This window comes from Podarcis bocagei (genome assembly GCF_964188305.1).
Source record: "Podarcis bocagei genome assembly, chromosome: 10".
NCBI lineage: Eukaryota > Metazoa > Chordata > Lepidosauria > Squamata > Lacertidae > Podarcis > Podarcis bocagei.
In genome coordinates this window covers 28145943-28162468 of record NC_138135.1, presented here as the reverse complement: position 1 = coordinate 28162468, position 16526 = coordinate 28145943, and the positions used below count along the sequence as shown (strand labels likewise).

Genomic DNA, 16526 nt, shown 5'->3' with positions numbered 1-16526 from the left:
ATTAAACAACTGACCAAGTTACCGCCTCTCTCTCCTAAATAACCACAGAAGACAAAAATGCAGATTTAATTGAAACAGTGGGATGTTGGAAAATGAAAAGGGGAAGCAAGATAAATGTATCAACCTGGTAAGGAAATCAACAGGGCTCTGACTGTGTGTTTATAAGTATTCTTTTATTTGTTTAGAACCATGCACTCCATAGACAAATCTTGGGTTTCATGAACATTGTACACGCTTGTCAATAATTCAACTATGTTTGCTAGTCTGTGAGTCAATAGAAAAAGATCCAGTTTCTTGGCTGGTGCAAACTGAAGTAAAGGAGCAATGTCAGTTTACACTGAGCCCAAGTACTTGTAGGGAGTGCAGGATTCATACTAAATGAGTAAATTTCATCATGTTTTTTGTAAGTAGTGGAAACAGTCATTTCCTCGAAGGTAAGGGAATTCAAAGTCTGGCTTTGCAGCAACCCCTCCCTGTTTGGAAACCTTTTTTGAATTAATACTTTGGCTCCATTTAAGTGCCAGGAACATGAAGGAATCTTGGCTACTATGATTTTTCCCCATATTGGGGGGGGAGAGAAAATGACAGCTCTAATGGGAAAAGCTGATAAACATCAGTCTGTGATTATGGGAGTTGGCCGTGATAGAAACACTGTTTCCTGAATGACTGAATTGAAAACATGGATACCTGTTAGGAGCTGGCTTTCCCCCCTAAATGGTATATATTTATATATGCATGTAGATATTCATGCATTTTGTAGACTATGCTAGGGGACAGATTGTCCTAAGCAGAGTGTACCATGCAGTATCAGAATTAGCACGAGCTGTGGCATGCTCTCCAAGTAAAGTCAGTTCCACTGACTACTCCACAATCTCTAATGCTGAAACGATTAAATTTAGATTGACCGAACCACTGTTCTTTAGCTCAAGACTGAATCCCTGCCAGCCAATCAGAGTGATTTGATAAGAAAGTGGAATTTATTTAAGACAATTAACCGCAACCTGAGCCCCAAGAATGCATTTGCAGACTACAATTGTACACCAGCTTCTTCTAATGAGATTCTAGGCCAGTGAAGGTTTTACAGAACACTGTTTTCCCATAGTTTTCCTCTTACATTTGCCTCTAAAGGATTACTACAATATGAGTTGAGATACCAGGTTTGTTTTTAAAGTCCTGTTGCAAATGAACTTGAGATGATACACCACAGATATACCACAAATATAGATGTGACGGCCAACAAACTGGTACATAGATGTATAACTGGATTACATACAGTAGATAGTATTTAAAGGTGATGTAAGTCAAAATGGCAGTAATGTACACTGCATATAATGGAGCACAGGGCAATGAAGAGTCATAAACCACAGCAATGAAAAGGGTCTCACTGGCCACCAAGTGCAATTCTCTGCTCTAAAGTAGTACCAAGTAGTCACCCTTTCCAGATTAGGTAATACCCTGATAATAGCATGCCAACGGCAGGTAATGATTATCCAGAAATTCCTTCTAGGTTCAGGGAATCATTTCATAAAAAATGCAAGCCACTCTAGCAAATGAGTCAGTCCATCCACGTGCTGCAGAAGAAAGGCAACATTCCTTGGGGTCATTGGCTAATTGACAAGATAGAGAATTACTTCCTCATCGAAATGTAAGGATCACTTGGATCCTGACTCCTGGGTATAGAACAAAAGCCATGTGCTAATCTTACCCAAGATAAAATAAAATAAAACTGTTCTTTAGTACAAGTCCACCTCATTCAGGAACCAGTCTTGGGCTGTACCAACCTCTGATGACCTAGAGAAGGAAAAAAGACCAAGACCACAAGGAAAGATAAATCCTTTCTAAATGATTAAGGCCTAGAACTTTACATCTTGCAAATAAACTCATGTGAATTCTCATATTCTTTTACTAAGGATGCTTCTGAAATTCTGTTTTTGCTTTCCTGATTTTTCTCCCCATATATGGACTTCCATATACTTGCTTGTGTAGAACTGATGCATTAGATAGCCATCAGCATTCCGGTTTTTTATTTCTGAATTTTGTACAGTACATCATGAATCCATAGTTTGCTGCATGTCTCTCTTCCACTACTACCAAAGTTCACATATGTATTGTTGAAATACTGTATTTAAAGTGGTATCAAAGTTTGCATTAGGCTTTTTGGGGGTGGGGTTTTTACCAACACTCGTGTTCATTTTAGTCATTCATAAATAGCACAGAAAAGCAAACTTGATGTGACTGATCATATGGGCGTGCCAATAATCTTTTGTGTTTTACCAATGCACAGGACCACATGTGCACATCAGTAAAAAAAATAAATAAAATAGAATAATATTGATGCAATTGGATGCACAGTTACATCAACATTGTTTTCTCCAATGTTTGTGCAGATTGGTAATGTAGAGTTGGGAAAAGATGCAGGTGAACAGAAGGAACTGAAAACTGTGGGAAACTTGGAATTTATTTTAGAAAATCTCTTAGTTAAAACTGAATTTAGAATAAGTGGAATACATGGCAAAGCAAACACACTGAACAACGGGAGAAAGCTTTTATCAAAGTGAAAAGTGATTAATTAGCCAGGGGCCCATATTGGTACTCAATGCCCAGGTTGGTGTGATCAATAAATCACACTCCCTATCTTACATTTTGGTAAGTTACACTACAGGACTTGGTTGCATTTGTCTTCACAGATTGCAGACTTTGGACTTTCAAATCTTTATCAGAAAGACAAATTTCTTCAGACTTTCTGTGGAAGCCCACTGTACGCATCTCCAGAAATTGTCAATGGAAGACCCTACCGAGGCCCAGAGGTAAGCAGAATGAGGAAGAAAGGAAGTGAAATGAAAATATTATCACACATGAGACCCTGCAACAAAACGTTGCAATGTGGTACCTGTCTGGGGCATTTGACTGCTTGGAATTTGATTAAATGATCACAGCCTTGGCCTTGATAAATCAAATAGATTCTTCATCTTTAGCGTGAGGAACTGTTAAAATATTGCTTTCATTAGTTTTGTGTACAAAGTACAATGCCAGATTATCTTGCAGCTATCCTGTCATATCTGTAGGATATTAAGCATTGCTGGATGTTCAATGTTTCTTTGAATGTCATAGACTTCAGGTGACCACTTTTCTGTCTGTTATGTTTCTTGTCTCTTTCCTTTAGGTTGACAGCTGGGCTCTCGGTGTACTGCTTTACACCCTCGTTTATGGAACCATGCCCTTTGATGGCTTTGATCACAAAAATCTAATCAGGCAGATCAGCAGCGGAGAATATCGTGAGCCAACACAGCCCTCAGGTATCAAAAAGATCTGGCACAGTGAATTAAAATGATACAATAATGATTAGTTTTACCTATTTGCTAGTCCTAGGTTTATGGAAGTCTTAGGATAATGGTAAGATAAATGACAAAGGGCAGGTGGTTCTCAAATTACTTCCTAATTTCAGCTTTTTTTAAAAAAAATAATGACTGTTTGGGAAACGTAGAGGATTTCTATGTTAGTAGATTTTATTGCTTTCAGGAAACTTTGCCCCCTTTCTTCAGCTACATCTAAGACAGCAGACAGTTTTTTCATTTTTGCAAATGGAATTGGTGGGACAAGCTGTAAAATGATACACAGTAGTGATTCATATCAGTCCTGGTAACTTTGCACAGCAGTATACATAAAAAAAATACCAAGGAAACGATGAATAGCCCTGGAGGAGCAAATCATTATCCCAAGAATTTGGTCCCATGTCTACCATCAATAACAATAATTGCGTGGCTTCTAGAATCCCAGGGAAGGGGAACCTGTGCTCCTCCAGATGTTGAACTTCCCACTCCCAACAGCCCCTGCTAGTGCAGCCAGGGATTTATGGGAGTCTTAGTCAAACATCTGGAGTACCACAGGTTCTCCAAGCTTTGTAGTATACAGGAGGTGGCTGATGACACGGCGGCAAATTTAATAATTTTAGACTGACCATTTGATCACAGTGGTAGCCTTTGACTTGATATAATCTGCAGTGTTTATCATGGGTTGAATTGAGAGTTGGGCTGAAGAGAAGAGTAAATTGCTTCATTTTTCTGCTGGTTGTAGAATAAAAATTTTCAAGCTTGAGAACGGTGGAGTTTGCTGAGGTTCTTGTAGCAATGAGTTGTGTTCATAAGTGAGCAACAATAAGAATAAACTGGACTCAAGAAACCAGACAGAAAAATATTTTATTTAAAGGAGAGCAGGGACCGTTTTGATTATAAGATCAACTATTCTGGATCATGTCAAAGGTCCATCAGGCCCAGCTTCCTGCTTCCCAGAGTGGTAATTGGGTGCAAGCAAAGTAGGGCTTGAGGACAATAATTATTTTCTGTTTTTTCTCTTCTTCATATTCAGAGGAAAGATGGCCTTTGAACCTGGAAAAGGAAATATATCTGAGAATTGATTGCTACATGGAACCTTCCAGTTTAGAGGCAGTCTGCCTCTGAATAAGTTGAAGTTAGAGAGGCCAACAAGAGAAAAGGGCTTAATAAATATGCCCCCTCTCTCCAATAACTCATTGCATTTCAACAAAAGCTTCCAAAATTCTCCCTCCCCTCCCCACCCATTTCATTATCATTATCAATACCCATGTATTCCTGCATAAGTGGGTGGTATTCAGTGCTAGTCCTACTCAAAACAGACCCATTGGACTTAATAGACATGGCTATTAGTTCAGAACCAATCAATTTCAGTGGGTCTTCTTTTAAGTAGGATTGAACACAACCCAGAATGTATTGGATTGCTAGTCATTCCAGCTGCAAAGGATTTCCCAAGCGTTTCAATAGAAGCCTCCAGAACTCTCTCTTCCTTTCCTTGCGAGTCTCCATCCCAAATGGGGAAAAATAGGTTCTCAAGATGCCTTGCTCAAGGGAAGCCTGTGGGTCCTGTCCTTTGCCTTGTGATGAAAAAATGAAATAAAATTGACTCTCTCACTCTCTCTCCTCCTCTCCCCCCTCCATACATACTGATGAAGTATTCAGACTTGAAAGAGCGAACAGCCACTCGAAGAACGCATGGTTCTGATTGGTGTAGCCCCTCACCCACCAGCTTGTTTTTTGTGCCTTGGGGCTTGCCTTGCCTCTCAGAGAGAAAAAAACATGACAAAAGGACCTTTAAGAAAGGAAGGGGGGGGGACAAAGGCTTTCCTGTTGGTTTCATTTTTTGTTTGTAGGAAATTTAGGTGGGGGCATAGAAAATGTAGTGGTGTGGAGGGGGGCAAGCCTGGTTATAGGCCTGACAGGAATAGCAAAATACTGGGCAAAAGGTTATCAATAGCAGTTTGGAGAGGAAATCAGAAAGGGGTACCTCAATCTAGAAGAGGGGGAAAGTATAAAAGACAAAGGGGAGGTAGATAGAGAAGGGACGAGAACTCTTTGTATGTGGTGTTCATTTTCTGTTATTTATTGGTTAGTAGTAGCGTTGACTTGAACTCCGTATCAGTTGATGCTGTTTTTATTATTTTCATCAGTTTTTACTAGCTTTTTAATCAGTTTTTATTAGCTTTTATCAGCCTCAGTACTTTATTTTTGTTAGTTGGCAGCTATTAATTTACAAAGCTTAGGTCAAGGGCCTGAGTTACAGAAAGTCTGGAAAGCTCCGGAGAATGCCCTAATTAGCTCCAGCTCAGCAGGAGTGGAGATTAGACGCCCTATCGTGGGTAGACGCCGAGCTTCCTGATTTACAGCAGAAGCTGCCCTGATTTACAGCGGCTCTATCCCTGGGAAATGCCTAGGAAAAAGAAACGACCGGCCTCATCTCCAGAAGGGAGCCCACAGAAGAGCAAGCAGAGCAAAATGGACGATTTCGTAAAAGCACAGAACTCAGAACCTACCACACCAAATAGAATTCATTCCCAGGTAGGTGGAGATGCTTTAATGGGTGGAGATCACCCAGGGGAGAATGCTGAGATGAGCGCCCATGAATTATCCCATGAATTACCATCTGAGGGGGCACCGATCTATGCAGAAATACTCGCGGACCACTGTCTGTTGACTGCAAGAACAGTGGAGGAAATTAACACCAAATTAGAAAAGGTAACGTCTCTCCTGACGGAGTTGGTGCTCCTGGCAGCCAAAAACAGCCCACTCAGTACTAAAGAGACCGACCATAGCATTGCCCTCCCTATAGACCATCATGTACAGGGGTGCAACCGGTCTGGACTTGATAACCGAGAGACTACAAATACTAAAAACAACAAAAGCGAAAGTAGGGACCTGATCCTACAAAGTACTCAAGTAGCTCTGGATATATATCCTTTTAATGGTATGCTGCCTTACTGGAAATCAATTGACAGTGTGAAGAGAAACTTTAAGCTTTTACTAAATATCCATTGCAACACTCTGATCGCGATAAACTTGCTTTGCACGGACCCCCAGCACACTAGACTCATGCTGACATTTTCTGACTCAGCTACCCCTAAAATGCTACTGAAATATAGGGCCATTTTACAGGACTATAATATTGTTTTGAGGCGTGTTTTTAAAGACACAGAACGAAAACAACTACTGCCAAACTTGTTGTATAGCCGGACCAACCCCAAGCGATCAGCACCCTCTCTGCCGAAGAGCTTTTGCCATAGGGCCATGATTCATTCGGAAGGGCCGTCAAAGATGAATATGTGCGGTGAACCCAGCTGCAACACTCACTTGGAGAGGAAAACATCAGACCAAAAAGGTCAAACACACAAAGAATGCGAGCCCAACCTAGATAATTCAAAGATAGGACTCTCTATTACGCCTTTGGCAGATCCAGAATTTCACCACCCTCTATCCCAACTGGAATCTGATCAGGCAATGCCAAGTGACGACCCTCCCAAGGGAAATGGGACACATAGAAAGCCAGAGAAAGATTTAATTATCTTTGACGAAGACCCCCCGATGGCACCAGCAATTCAAATAACACCGTCGATGCCGGGAAATCAGGAAAATGCTGCAAATCAACCCCAAGAACAACAACACCGTGCATATCCTAAGAACGGTTGCATCATTCCCGAACCAGTGGGAGAGCTGATAACAATTTCCCCACCACAATGAAGCCAAGCCAGTTATGGAACGAGCAGCTTTAACATTATCTCATGGAACATAGCGGGTTGGGCTAACAAACATGGGGATGAGCCATTTCGTGAATATATAACGGGTTTTGACATAATAATGCTGCAGGAAACTTGGGCAACTGATAACATAGCTCTCGACGGTTATGACGTCTACGAAATCAAGGCCTCTAAACCGCTTGGAAGGGGACGACCGAGGGGGGGCCTAGTAACTCTGGTTTCCACTCAATTGGCGTCACAAGTTATTGAGTGCTCAGTTTTCGAGCAGCTGGCACTGGGGATCACCTTGCATATGGAATCCAAGAGTATTATTCTTGTTTCAGCGTATATTCCACCATATACAGTGCAAACACAGATAGAGAGCACGTGGCGTAAACTCCATAGTTTCCTTTATTCCCTACAAATTAGGTACCCTGGCTCGCCATTTTACCTAATGGGAGATATGAATGCCAGAATAGGTTCAAATGATGATAGCCTGGAGATAAAATTCCCAATATTAAGAGATCTAAAGGAAAATAGCGCCCTCTTGCTAAACCCACCCCCACGTAGACATTCGAAAGATTGCCAAATCAACTATGCTGGATTCTGCCTGGCTTTTTTACAAATAAGTCTGGACCTGATCATTGCTAATGGGGCATTCCCCGGGGACAGAGAAGGCGAGTACACATTCATAAATACAAATGGAGCCAGCACAGTAGACTACTGTCTCACTAACAGACAGGCCTTCGAATCAATTAAAAAATTCACCATAGATAATAGGACTGAAAGTGACCACTTACCTCTTATCATCTCCACTACTGGCCAAAATTCAATTCAGCACTCTCACATAGAACATGAGGATATAGACAAAGCAAATGATCCAGCATTGCGTAGGAAAAAATGGACACCTGAGATAGCAATTGCAGTTGAGAATAGATTGAATTCACAAACTGCAATAAAGTTAAGATCAATCATAATAAACAATTCATCAATAGACTCCTCCCTGACAGCTTACGAAAATCTCATTGAGTCCTTGCAGGATGTGGTCTCGGTTAACATAAACTTAGCCGGCAAGCCACGCACTGCTAAAGGGCGCGGTTGGTTTGACCAAGAGTGCCGCACAAAGAAGGAAGCCTTAAGGAACGCCTATTTGGCCTATAGAAACGCTGGATTAAGCTACTTACCTCAATCTTATTTCAAAATCAAAAAAGAGTATAAAGCCCTTTTGGCCTCAAAAAAAAGGCAGTCCGAACAAAATTCCTGGTCCCTACTATTGAATGCCTCACTAAACAATGAAACTAAACTCTTTTGGCAACTGGTCTCCGACTCAATGAAAAATAGTTCCTCAGCCTCCAGCTGTGTCATTCCAGCTCAGGTTTGGGAGAACCACTTCAGAAATATATTTATGGAAAATCCAAACCTCCCTTCCAGCTTACAGGAGGATGACAGGGCAGAATTGTCACTGCTCCCTAATTGGAGGCCGGTTACTGTGGAGGAAGTCAATACATTAATTGGGAATCTGAAGAGTGGAAAGGCTCCGGGGAAAGACTTTATCCCAGCAGAGTTGATTACATCAAACCAGCACTGGTGGGCTCCGCTTCTGGCAGCACTCTTTACGGTAGTAAATAACTCGGGTAAGGTACCATATAGCTGGAAACATGCTATAGTAGTTCCAATCTTTAAGAGAGGCCACCCAAATGTACCTTCCAATTATAGGCCTATTAGCCTGCTCTCAATAATTGGGAAACTGTATGCCCATTTCCTCAGTAGCAAACTGACAACTTTTCTAAATGAACATAATATACTATCTGAAGCCCAGGCAGCTTTTCGTGAGAACCATTCAACAACAGACCACTGTCTAATGCTGTCCTTCCTAGCTGAGAAGTATACCAGACATCTACAGGGTAAACTCTTCGTGGCCTTTATGGACCTGAAATCAGCATTTGACTCCATCCCCAGATTCCAGCTATGGTCCAAATTGAGTCTGATTTTGCAGGACAAACGACTTCTCTTTCTTATAAAAGCCCTGTACAATGGAACCAAACTGCAGGTCCGATGCGGTCAACAGGGACAGCTATCAAACAGCATCGAGATGACTAGGGGGGTGAGACAGGGTTGTATTTTGGCCCCCACATTGTTTTGTCTATTCTTAAATGACCTAGAAGAGAACTTAATGGACCCAGATGGACACATTCCAAAAATAGGAATGAGAAGGACCCCTTTGTTGTTGTATGCTGATGACGCAGCCATCATCTCGCGTTCCAGGCCGGGCTTGAATTATCTGTTGAGGAAATTTTCTGATTACTGTTCTGGAAATGGTTTATCCATTAATTATGAAAAATCTAAAATCTTAGTCTTCGAAAGAAGATTCTCCCAGTCTAAATGGGTGCTGGATGGCCATAACCTTGAACAGGTAAAATACTTCAGTTACCTAGGGCTCACATTCCATCATACAGGATCTTGGAAGCACCATTGGCAAACCTCCCTTCAAAAGGCGGAGATTACAAAGCTAGCCATACAGAGATTCTTCTTCACAAAGGGCGGCAAATATGTTCCAGCAGCCTTAAGGGTTTTCAATGCAAAGCCCATTTCCCAACTCCTGTATGCAGCAAATGTCTGGCATAATGGGGACCTGCCAAAGCTAGATGGCTTTCAGGCAAAATTTATACGATCTCTGCTGCAGGTACCTAACTGCGTCCCCAACTCCGTACTTCTGTTGGAAGCTGGTGAATGCCCAATTTCAGCTAGAGCGTGGTGGGCTGCCCTAAGACATTGGCTCAGGATTTCAGTGTTTAATCTAGGGAAGGGTCTGTACCAACATTTGACCAATGAGGAATTTGTCAGCAAATGGCAGAAAACCATGGCTAAAAAAGCCACCTCTATTGGTCTGTCTCCCCCCCAACTGTATTACCTGGGCTATGAAGGCGCCCAAAAGGTTTTAAAGCAAAGATTATGGGACAATGCACACAGTGACCTGAGATCTCGGTCACACGCAGTCTGTAGTCCACTGGCAGCAGGAGTTCAATATGGGTATGTCTTTGAGTTAACATCTTACATCAAAAACCTGACAGTACCTAACTATCGAAGGCTTTTCACCAAAGCCAGACTGAATGTCTTCCCCTCTGCAGTGCTGGATGGTAGGTTGAGAGGAGTTCCCTACCAGGACAGACTTTGCTCGTGTGCCCAAGACATCGATTCCATAGGTCATATTTTGTTACATTGTGCGAAGTATGAGCAGGCCAGGGCTGAACTGATCCTACCCTTGCTGGTGCCTTTCCCGGGAAAGTCAGAGTCTCACTATGTCAGGTTTCTACTGGAAGACCGGACAAAAGCTAGAACGTTGGCAGTGGCAAAGTTTTTATCGGTGGTTGCAAGAACAAATGAGCCCTATATTCCAAACAAAGTGCTTGAGTAATCTGGAGGTAGGCTGTATGAACTCTGTATTGATTTGTAATGTTTTGTTGGTCTCTGGACCGTAATAAAGATTGTGTGTGTGTGTGTTATTTATTACTTATTATTTATGATGTTACAATTAAATTCTGTTACAATAAACTTTAGAATAATTTGAACTTTAGAATAATTGGAGGAGAACTCTGGGCTCGAATCTTCAAGCAAGGTTGTAGGAAGAATGTTGAGGCCGCATTATAAAATATCTCATAAAATTCCTATAATATTAATATCCTCTAGCAAAAGACAGTTTGAGCACTGTAATATTTTGTGTGTTTTGGGAGTTTGGAAGCACACAAATAAATATTGCAGCATGAGACAAGCCCCCCCCCCCATGTGGAGGGAAATCTTGTTTTGTGTAAACCCTGTACAAATGAAGGTTAGACAGTTTGCATGACATACTTCACCATTTACACCTTTATTATGGGCATAGTGGTGCACAAGACATCTACTCGCATGGTTTCTGCATTGGTAGTAGCTCAAAGGAATGGGCAGACCACGGCTCACACAGGATAAAATTTTCAATATGCCTGAAGATGACAATAGGAAGATAAGGAAGGCTCTGCCTGTCCAGAACATTTGGATAATAGTAAACATTTCTATTACACAAAAAACCTCCTGTCCCATCTGTAGGAAGGTGAACATGGGTGTGCTGAGAATCTGCCATGCACATTATACCACTTCAGATTTCAGGTGGGGGTTTCTCCATACAAAACAATCCCCCCTATAGAAAACTAAACGTCAAGGAGAAGGATTATAGCTTACCGTTCTCTGTGACATCTAGTTTTCTCTCTGCGTGTTGCTTGTCTGTTTGTTTGGCTGTCTGGATTCATTCATGTGAGCTCCCGCCAGCAGGCTGAAGTGGTGCAGTCCAGACAAAGGTTTATCATCTCATTGAGAACTAGGCCATAGTGATTCAATAGCCCATGTATTTCACAAGACTAACCCTAATATGGAAAGCTACTCAGATTACTAAAACACAGTGGCAACTTGTATCATGAGTCTTCAGCTAGGGGATATCTGAAGGCAGATAGCTGTCAAAAGAGCTATAATGCTAACCTGTTGCAGTGCTTTGTTGCACTTGTTTCTATGCCATGCTTCCAATTTAGAATTAAAGTAAAAAAAAAGTCGTGGTAGAATGGTTGAAATTGGTTTTCTTTTCCTGTAGATGCTCGAGGCCTGATCAGGTGGATGCTGATGGTGAATCCTGAGCGCAGAGCAACGATTGAAGACATAGCCAACCACTGGTGGGTTAACTGGGGCTACAAGAGCAGTGTTTGTGACTGTGATGCCCTGCAAGACTCTGAGTCCCCCCTGCTGTCTCGGTTCATAGATTGGCATCATCGTTCTAGCGGCTTGCAGCCAGAGACTGACACCAAAATGAAGTGCCTTTCCAAACCAAAAGGATCTGAAGTCACACTAGAGAGACAGAGATCCCTGAAAAAATCAAAGAAGGAAAATGACATTGCACAGTCTATCCAGGAAGGAGGAGTTGAAAATGCATGCAAGCCGAACTCCAAGAGGCCAAAAGGCATCTTAAAGAAAAGGAGCAACAGTGAACATCGCTCTCATAGTGCAGGATATATAGAAGGAGTAGTCAATCCAGTATTACCCTCCACTTTCAAAATGGAGCAGGAGTTATGCAGGACAGGGATGTCCAGTAAGAACGTTGTGGAGGGGGAGGTAACGGGTAAATACAGCACTAAGCAGTCTTCCTTAATGCCAAAAAAAGGAATCCTTAAGAAGACGCAGCAAAGAGAATCTGGCTACTACTCATCTCCAGAACGGAGCGAATCTTCAGAACTCTTGGACCGTAATGAGGAGGCAGGAAATAGCGATACGTCTCCAGGCATTATTGAAACATTAAGGATAGAGTCTCACAGTCATTCCTACAGGCGCAAAGGTATTTTAAAACATAGTAGCAAGTATTCCACCAGTAGCACAGATTCTGCTTTGATCAGCCCTGACACACCGATGGTGGAAGCCATGGAGGAAGCAATCCTGCCTGGAGATGGATTATCTCGAAGTTATAGCCGCCCTTCCAGCGTGATTAGTGATGACAGCATCCTGTCCAGTGACTCTTTTGACTTGGTGGATTTGCAAGAGAACAGGCTTAGGATAAGGAGCTGTGTGTCTGCTGAAAACTTCCTCCAGATCCAAGATTTCCAAGGACTTCAAAATCGCTCACGGCCACAGTATCTGAAGCGCTATCGGAATCGGACAGGCGATAGCAGTTTTTCTCTGCTTACAGACATGGATGATGTCACTCAGGTCTACAAGAAAGCTCTGGAGATCTGTAACAAACTTAACTAGCAGAGGGAAGATAGCAGGGCTGGAAGGAAAGGGTTTTGGGTACCTTTATGATGGAGTTGGCCCAGTATCAATTTGTTGACAGTGGTAGCGTTATTGAAGTGATGTTGAGCAGACAGACTGAGCAGAAATACTTAAGTTATGTTGAGGAAAAATTCATCTCATGCTCATTATGCAACCTTATAGCTCATTCAGTCAAAATACTACCTAGTATCCAAAGAAGTTACAATAAAGTATGAAGCAGAAACTCTGGAATCTGGCAGACAGAAAAGGATCATATTGCAGTGGCTGTAAGTTGAAGCTAGACAAAATGTAAACTGGAAAAAGGGTACATATATTTATATTAGAGAAGGTAACTAACCACTGGAAAAGCTATAATGCTAAAAGTAAAACAAAAGATTTTTTTTTAAAAAGAAAGTCAACTGTTAAGTATAAGAAATCATTTGCTGGTAGATTTGTCAATATCTATATGACCTAAGGAATATGCACATGCAGAAGAGGGCTGCCAGCTGCACGCATAGTTGCCCTACCAATGATTGACACTGCCAGTTATCATTTGATAGTGTCGCCTGCTGAAATGTGATTCGTAATTTGAGTGGAAATTATTTGAATTCATAGAAAAGTTAGTCTAGGAAGAGATAGCAATGTAGTAAAAGGATGAAGTGTTGGGAGTGAGGAAGATTTCTTCTTCCAAGCAAAAGAATAATATGAAATGAATTCCATCAGGGGCTCTGGTAATTGCATAATCACTGTAAGGCTACATAAAATGCAAGGAAAGACCAGACAACCACACTGAGAAGTAGCTACTTGCCAGTAGCCTCTCTACATACCTGTGTGTATGTATGTATGGCTACTGAGAAACTAGAATGAATAAAGCAGTATGCAGGCAAGCTTTAATTCATTGAAGATTTTTCAGCAACAGTCTGGAAATGAGACAATACAGTCTCCCATTACTAAAGGAATAAGGAATTCTAAGGGCGGGGGACATGTGTGCATCTATGCAGACTTAGGTGAACTACAAAGATCAACAAAACTTATGATACCATAAACTGGTAGAATTTTAGTTGGATGAATTGAGTCTTGTAGTTATAAACTTCAAAGAGTTTTACAGAATTCCAGAGCCCTTGTCAGTATGTAATACAATGGGGGAATGGTTTATGAGTAAGAAGAAAGTAATAGGAAAGTAGACTTGAGGGATTCAGTTTAAGAATGTGTATGTATTTGGGTTGATGTTTCATAGACAGTGGAGTCAAATCAGAGAAGACAAAAGATTTATTTCCAATGGGTTTAATTTAAATATTGCAGATAAGCAGGGGTAGCTAACCTGTGGCTCTCCAGGTTTTGTTGGACTCTAGTTCCCCTCCGCCCCAGCCAGCATGGTCAGTAATCAAGGGGGTTATCATGGAGGGACACAGATTAGCCACCCTTGAGTTAAAGGCTTCAACTCCCATAAAGGTACCACTTGGGTCTACTGGATTACGTGAATGTAAGCCTCTTTTTAAATAGGCACTATGTGTTTGACAGGCCTGGGCAATTCAGAATAACTTCTGGTCATGGTTATTCCAGTAAGCAGCTCTTAGTTCAAATAAAGTTGCATTACTGTATTAGCTTACAACACCAAATTGTTTGCAGCTTTAAAACAAAGTCAACATGCACGCATAACTACAGGAAATAGTCCAAGATTCTTTTCCTGCGCTTAACCAGTGCCAACTTCAAGACTTTAGCTGAAAGCAGAAACTATCATACTCTACCTTGGGGCTCCAAATGTTTCAGGGAACTAGTGCCAAACTGAAGAGATTCCAGAGTAAAAGACAAGAAAATACCTGAGCTGGTGGGAAATGTTTTATATTTCTCATAAGTATGCCTGAACTGCCTATATGTTGTGTAAGAACATTTTCACTTCACATTCAGATGGGTGAATTATTTAGTTCCAGTTTCCTGAAAAGGTTTCCTAATTCTTCAGAACAGCTCTATCTCTCTACAAGGCAATGAACCAAATTAATTAACCTGTCTTGGTCAAAATGACATCGATTCCTTATAAAATCCATATACCCAGACTTCTAGGCATGAGAATGGAATCTCTTCCCCTGACCCACCCATCCCCTGTGGCTGAGTTAGGATTCTCTGTTTACTGTTTGATATATGTCACAGTATGAAGCAAAGGAATATACCTTCTTTGGAATTGCAACTCTAATATTCATGCCATGTGTGATGTGCAGCCCACTCCTAAATCATGTTTACTAAGAAGTAAACAAAGTCAAGTAATTAAGCATAGAAGGATGCAGAAGTCTAAAAGATTTGCTGTGCCTTTTTTTGAAACAGAGTACTGCGGTAATTTGGATAAAACTTTGTATTAGCATGAAGATCATGTTTTAATCCGGGTGCGTAAGCCTTGCTCTCTTGGCAGCTGTGACTGGTCTCAGTTGACCTAATGGAGTTTGATTTCAGTGGAACAATACTGACTTACAATGCCTGCCCATCTGGCTGAATTAAATGTTTAATTGATGTATGTAGTGAAGAAAAGGGAACTCAACTGCCCTGGAGAGGAACTAAGAATCACCCGTGCATCTGAGCTCTACTTAGCCCACAGGGAGAACTGTGGCCCTCCATATGTTGCTGTATTGCAACTCACACCATCCCTTTCCATTGGCCATGCTGTCTGGGGCTGATGGGAGTTGGAGTCCACCAACATTCAGAGGGCCCCGGGTTCCTCACGTCTGCCCGAGGCTGTTGCCCAGGCCTGCCGTCTTGTGTACAAATGTGAATGATTGACTGATTGCTGCCAAACTGGAAAATGTTCTGTAGGGACTTACTGGCATGTTACCATTCCTAGAAGAAGCAGAACACTTGACTGCACATTGTTATTATTATTAGCGTTGTGTATTTTTTTTTTCTTATTTAATTTGGGACTTTTTTGTATTTCAAAGTTGACTTTTTATTTGAATTTGTCTCTTTTAATTTATTGGTCTGAAAGCCATTTCAAAGGTATAATAATATATTTTGGTGTAATTTAATTGGTGCAGCATTATTTTACAGCTCTGGCCAAAATGTTACCTTTAAAAATAATAATTTGTTGTTTTTCTTTTGCTCATTGTTTGGTTTTATCTCTACGAGGCAGGGGAAAAAGCTGGATAATCACCCAAAGTGTTTGTATTTTTAATCTGATACTGTCTTTTTTATTAAATAAAAAGTCAATAAAATGTGAATGGTGTTGATTTCCCCATCCTTTTAAAGAATCCTTTGGGGCATCCATTTAATGACTATTTTAAACAGGATTGCAACACTTCCTTACAAAAGGTGCTATGGCATTGAGTCAGAGCTTTTGTCTTCTATACTGGGAGATGATGTGGGTAATTGTTGGAACTTGAATGCTATGAGCAATTTGGCATACTAAAAGATCCAATATTTTCATCTTTATTTAAGGGATATATATATCACATTTTTTTGCAGTGAACATTCAAAGCAGCTTAGCAAAATGAAATTCTAAACCACCACCAGCAGAGTAAAATAAGAATTAGAATTCTAAAAAAAATAATAACTTAAGAGACTTTCAGTTCCTCATTTATAATAATTTATAATAATAATAATAATTTATTATTTATACCCCGCCCATCTGGCTGGGCCTCCCCAGCCACTCTGGGCGGCTTCCATAAAAACCAGAAATACAGTAAAATGTCACACGTTAAAAACTTCCCTGAACAGGGCTGCCTTAAGATGTCTCCTGAATGTC

At 41.1% G+C, this 16526-nt stretch overlaps 1 protein-coding gene across 1 annotated transcript in view; it reads left to right on the top strand.

Moving 5' to 3' along the window:
- The window catches only part of NUAK1 (NUAK family kinase 1), a 61518-nt gene extending 45516 nt beyond the window's left edge, over positions 1-16002 (top strand). Inside the window, exons 5-7 of the mRNA XM_081210815.1 lie at positions 2688-2807; positions 3164-3296; positions 11655-16002. Of these exons, the coding sequence (XP_081066941.1) occupies positions 2688-2807; positions 3164-3296; positions 11655-12799 (1398 nt within the window). The 3' untranslated portion in view covers positions 12800-16002. The remainder of the gene's footprint in view (positions 1-2687; positions 2808-3163; positions 3297-11654) is intronic.
- Positions 16003-16526: the final 524 nt, after the last annotated feature.